The sequence below is a fragment of the Mus caroli genome, chromosome 15, assembly GCF_900094665.2.
Source record: "Mus caroli chromosome 15, CAROLI_EIJ_v1.1, whole genome shotgun sequence".
NCBI lineage: Eukaryota > Metazoa > Chordata > Mammalia > Rodentia > Muridae > Mus > Mus caroli.
The window spans coordinates 30977066-30983065 of NC_034584.1; the positions used below are offsets into that span (position 1 = coordinate 30977066).

Sequence of the window (6000 nt, forward strand, 5' to 3'; positions counted from 1 at the left end):
CTTCAAAAACATGGCATTGTTCTTGGATTATGCTTTTGTGCCCCTCCCAGTGTAGCAGATAGGCGTGAGTTTACTACAGATTATTCATTATGACTGGATATTGTATTTGTTTATATGCCTCTGTAAGAAAACATGTTTTTGCCACGTGTGTCTTGTCCTTGTGATTACACACTTTACTCGGGTGACTCTCCTTAACCCTCAGAGTATAAACTGTCTGATGCGCTGAATAAACTTGGTTGTTGTATGAGACTTTAGTCTGCCTTCTCTACCATCTCCCCTTTCCTAGGTTCCACCAACTCTAGACCAGTAAACATGCATGTATATTTATAAAAATATCTAATATGAATCTAACACATATGTTTGTAATTTTGCAGCTTTTATTGCCACATGAAGTTTCTTAGAAAGATTTAAGAGGCAGCTCCTTGTTAGTCCTCTCACTAAAACAAGCATCCAGTGTGAAGAAAGGTGCAGAAGCTGGTCTCCAAACCTATCAGTGCTGTGTGGTCCCAGAGGCAGGGACTGTACCTATACAATGCCAATAGCACCATTGGTTTCTGACTGTTCACTATGTTCTCTTGAAGCCCTGTAGGGAAATCTTCAAGGTATGCCCTAGACACCAGTTCAAACTCTTGGGCTCATGAGTCATGCTAAATGCTTACTGTTAACTCACCTCTGTCTACTTTACTACCCTATACTATTACTTGGGAGAATAAAACTATGTATACAGGAAATCATGTAGGTCCTTTGGCATCAACTCCTAGTGTCTTGACTAATGCAAACACATAAAAATGATGTAAAACCAGGTCCATAGTACAGTCAGCATGTAGTGCCAGATGAATAGATTCCCTTGGTGGCATTATTATTTCAAAGATCTATATCATAAGTAAATTTATGAAAAAAGCCATACAATACTTATATTGTCATTAAATGAGTGATTTTTATACTGTGAAATAAATCGATAATACCATGATATCACAGACAATTTCTCTACCAAGAGTAACAAAATCTTTGGGTAGTACAACTCAACTAGTTGAGACAGTTTGTTCTTTCTACCAAAAATAAAATAAAAAAGTAAAGAAACTCTAGGAACTAGATTAAGATACATTTTAAAACCGCATGGATTTGTTCCTCCTGTTTCTCACCATTCATTCCTAAAGCAGAGCGTTCTACACGGATCTGCTGCTCCCATTCCTGCCTTGACTCCCCAGAAGCAGATCTTGGGAGAAAACTTCCAGGACTTGGCAATCCTCAAATAGAACAATCCATTTCTAAATAACTGCAGTGATCCAGATGTCCAGTTTCTGAGCCATGCAGTTAGCTGAATGACAGCATTGCTAAAAAAGTGGTGAGCTTACAAAGCCCAATAAACTCTCATTCATATGTATATGGAAATCTGGTTGATTATTAACACACACACACACACACACACACACATACACACAAAATCCCACTTCACTGAGCAGCTGAAGGTTTTTGGAGGAGTGTTCTTTGAGTAGTGAAAACATAATGAAAATGACAGATGGTAGGGACAGTAGGCTAGGGGAGGAGGGTAAACAGAGTTACAGGTAACGGGTTAACAAGCACAACTGTGTGGTCTCAGAAAACTAGAGATTCACTTCATGATTGCGTAGAGACATCTGGGCTATGGAAGAGCCAGAGTCCTTATTCTCACGGCACAAAGTACCAAGCTGTCACTGAGTTACAAAGCAGTTACTCATACTGGAGTGGAGAGTGGGGGGAACAGCCAGACACGCAGCAGTACACTCTGGTGTCCTGAGCAGGATTATAAAATAATAATGTGATGAAACTAATTCTCTGAGCAGCATCTGGGGGTAGGATCCTCTGCGATGGGTTATTTGGGGTTATAAGAATCACTGAGTGATCAACAGATAGAGAAGCAGTTCATAGTTGTCTAGTCTTGGAGACCTCTCTCCATAAAAGATCTATAAAGAACCTAAGAATAAAACCCCCCAAAGTCAGCTGGAGTCATAACTGTTTTCATCTCTACCATCTGCCCCCTCCCCTGAAAAGAGGCCCTGCTCTCTGTCCCTAACCGCAGAGGACCCTCTGTTCCTCCTCCTCTAGGTTGTTGTTCTTCTTCCTTCCCTATTTTGCTTCAGGGTGGTCCTGAAATGCTTTCTCCTCCACCCTCTGTGCTGTCCCATATGGCATGTTAGCATGGAAGCCCAGGCGCCTACGTGGGACCTGCACTTGCACAGCGACCTGCCAGCAAGCAGCCTGGCACATCTGAAGGCAGACATCCTCAGGAAGCTCGGGGAGCCCTGGTCAGAACTAGGGCTCTTGCTTGCTGCAGCAGCTCACTGCACAGCCACTCCCAGGGTTCTTCTCAATCCCTACAGGCAACCCCTAAAGGTTAGGAGTGGGGAGAGAGATGGGGGCATTCTTTATTGGTAGAACAAGTCATTGACAGGAAAAGAAAACAAACCAAATCAAATATTCAAAATGGAAAACTCACAAATCAGATTATAAATCAATATACTCTGCTAACATTTAAACAAAGGATTCCTGGGGCAATGATATGATGATGCCTTCCACCCCAGCTCCCTCTTGTCTGGGGCTGAACACAATTTTCATTTCCAGTGCACTTACAGCTTTGCACAGAGCAGTGTTATCTGCTACTTACTTGGGCTTGCTTGCATACTTTGAAAGGTTGAAGTGTTTCTTGGTAGAACAGCTGATGATAAGCCTGGAGGTCAAACCAAAAGTACACACTGTGCTTCCACAGCTGCAGATGGAGGGAGAAGGGCAGAGATCACCTGGTTAGAGAGGCCTGCAGAGCTGTACCTCACTAGACACAAGTGCTCATTTTCTTGCTGCTACCACAAATGAGCTCCAACTTAAGCTGTTCTCAATCTTTCATCACAAACTGGCAATATACAAGATACTATTTACTGCTGTGGTCAATGGAATGTTGTATTTTTACATGCGATCATCCCATAGAGTTGATCATTAAAGTAGTAAATGCTTAAAAATAGTAATAGATACAAAAATTACAAGGGTTCTAGTTAAAATGTAAAGAGTACACATTTGTGGCATGAAAGCAAGTCTGAAGGCATTCTGATATATCAACATATGAGTAAATGCATATCACAGTAGAATAAGTGTTAACTTCTGACCCAATTAGTCACTGCTCATTTGGATCATATAAACATTGATCGTGATTTTAAAAACATTACTGGAAATCATTTTACCTCCACGCATAATATAAGGTTGTTAGAATTATTAAAAGTCAAGTATTAACAGAAGTAAACGAAATATGGCTTATTAAATTGAGATTAAATTATATGATTAGCCATCATCAGTAATGTATGTCAATATTTTTCTGTACTTCACTTTTCTTTGTAATTTTAGTAAGGTGGCAGACCAAAGAATTACAATTTGGGCAGATGGTTAAAATCTTTCTAAGTGTAGATTTAAATTTATCAGATGGGAATTTGAACATTAGATATATTTATTTCAACACAAAGTTATTTCAATGCCACTTATTTTTAAATCAAATAAAATAATAAATCCAGATTTTAAATAATTATTTTCTACCTTGTTCCCCGAATTCTCACAGAATTTAGTGAAGAAGAATCCAGCTCTGTTTTCTACATACAAGGACTGCAACAAGTTTTCCATGTCAAATCCTCCCAAGGCTCCAACATTTGATACAGTTTTAACCTAGATTAAAAAAAAAAAAGTTCATTATCTGCTTAAACATAACACAATACTTTTTGTTTGTTTTTACAAGGTTCATTTATTATATTTATATGAGTAAACTGTAGCTGTCTTTGTTGTGAGCCACCATGTGGGTTGCTAGGAATTGAACTTAGGACCTTTGGAAGAGCCATCAGTGCTCTTAATCGCTGAGCCATCTCTCCAGGCCCGTAATTCTTTATAGCATTGTACAAAGCAAGGTTTGTAAATTCTGCTGGGCTGTCATTTTATTCTTATAGTGTATAGATATAATTAATGCAATGTGTTTGCATCTGACTGTCATGTAAGATTCATTTATGAAGCCCAATTATGGCAGGAGAAGCCATTCTATTACAAACCAGTCAAATTCCAAGACTTATGTTAGAGCAAGTCTCTGACTTCAATTTCTTTCCCGTTTCGGGCTCAGTGGCCCCACTGGGGAACCTTCCAAGTCTCTGTTGGTGGCCTGTCTCCTACATATTTACTGTTATTTTGGCCTTGAGGTGCTGCTATTCTAGTTACAAGTGGGTTATAAAAAGAACCATCTCCAAGGCCTCTGGTTGCTGCTCGTTAACTCTGTGTGTGTGTGTGTGTGTGTGTGTGTGTGTGTGTGTGTGTGTGTGTATCCCTCTTTGGACAGTCTTGCCCCCACAGGTCATGGCCTCCAGAGTGGAAATAACATTGGAAGTTCTCATAAACCTCTGCTGTTTATGACTTCTCTGCCAACAATGCTAGCTGCCCGAATACTATCCTTAAATCAGGGAGAGCTGGCTGCGTCTCCAGCACACAGTGGCTCTCGAATGCGAAGAGGAGGAGAGCTCGTGTAACCCAGTATTTGTTTCTTGGAACTTGGATTTCTTTATGCTCCCCCAAACAAAGATGGTGGGGACAGGTTTTTACTGCCTTTATCACACTGTCTGCCTGCTAAACAAATTCTGAGATGAGAATACAATGGTTTTCATTTAACATCTAACAGCACTTGAAGTAGGAGAAAAATCATAGTTACTAGAAAATGAGAACTATTTACTTAAGATAATTGTGCAGAAATATAATTAAGTGTTCAGATTGTATGAAAACTGCTGCTGATTTTATTCACAGTAGACTCTCAGGGGCTGTGAGAGCTTCATTTAAGTCTTCATTTATTACGCCCTGCGTTAGATGCTTGTTGTCAAAGTAGCTGTACTCTGGAAACCCCTACCTTCATTTTTTGTTTTTTAAAGTGAGATTTCCAAGACATAACATCCAGTGTTACTTTAACCAAGCGTTAAAAACTGCACAAGGAGTACCAAGGGGTCTTATTGTGTGTCTGAGGCAGCAACGCTAGGCCAGAACAGCCGCTTAGAATACGTGATCAGAGCAACACGAGATCAGAGCAACATGCAATCAGAACAGGCTGGGCAGAGCAGCAGGGTTAGGCAGAACAGTGCTACAAAAGCAAGCATGGTGGAAGGTCCTGTAGGAAAATTCCTTTGAGACTAAGAAACATAACGTGTTGCTTAGTAGAGAAAAAAAAATATATATACATATGTTAAAAAAAAACCAACCCCAAATCTCTAAACTCAGAGGCACTGGTTGATTAGATGAAGAACACGGTCCTTAAACTACTCACATTATGCTCTTCTGTGTAAGTGTATTTTCTCTCCAGCTGGGGCTTCAGACACTCGGAGATGTCAGTAAAAGATGTCAAGCGGACCACAGTGGTGCTCTCTGGTAGCCTCTTTGACCTAAGTTATAGACATGAATAAACTCATCAGCTAAGGGGTCTGTCTGCCCACTGTCCATCTGCACTGCTTCCAAGTGCTCAGAGTTCATGTTGAAAGCACGAGTGCAGCCCTGAAGGGGACCACAACTCTGCTCCCTTCACCTCTCCTCAGAGTCTGGCCGGGGGATGGAGAAGAAGGAAATGAAAGCTGTCTGAATTGGGGGGAAAATGTTAAAATGATCTTTACACTCAGCTGTATTATACAGGATTTACAGGGAAAAACCTGCTAACACTAATAATTAAGTTCAGTTAGATCACAGGATATCAATTATTTCTGTATACTAAAAATGGACAGAACAAAATGCAATGTTCCCATTCAAACAGAATATCCCTTAAAAAAGAAAATATTTAAAAATCAAAATTTTAACGTTATCTTCCACATCCAATGACTTTGCAGAATTATTCTTTCTTCCTTCCTTTTTTCTTTTCTTTTCCTCTCTCTCCCTCCTCTCCTCTTCTCTCCTCCTCCTCTTCCTCTTCCTCTTCCTCCTCCTCCTCCTCCTCCTCTTCTTCTTCTTCTTCTTCTTCTTCTTCTTCTT

The 6000-nt window shown here is 40.2% G+C and overlaps 1 protein-coding gene across 4 annotated transcripts in view; it reads right to left on the reverse strand.

Annotated features, from left to right (window-relative positions):
- Rgs22 (regulator of G protein signaling 22) overlaps window positions 1-6000 on the reverse strand; it is a 122420-nt gene that overhangs the window by 64153 nt on the left and 52267 nt on the right. For all 4 annotated transcript variants that reach the window (XM_021183706.2, XM_021183707.1, XM_021183708.1 and 1 more), the window contains exons 12-14: window positions 5309-5423; window positions 3559-3684; window positions 2645-2746 (exon numbers count right to left, since the gene is read on the reverse strand). In XM_021183706.2, coding sequence (XP_021039365.1) covers window positions 2645-2746; window positions 3559-3684; window positions 5309-5423 — 343 coding nt within the window. The remainder of the gene's footprint in view (window positions 1-2644; window positions 2747-3558; window positions 3685-5308; window positions 5424-6000) is intronic.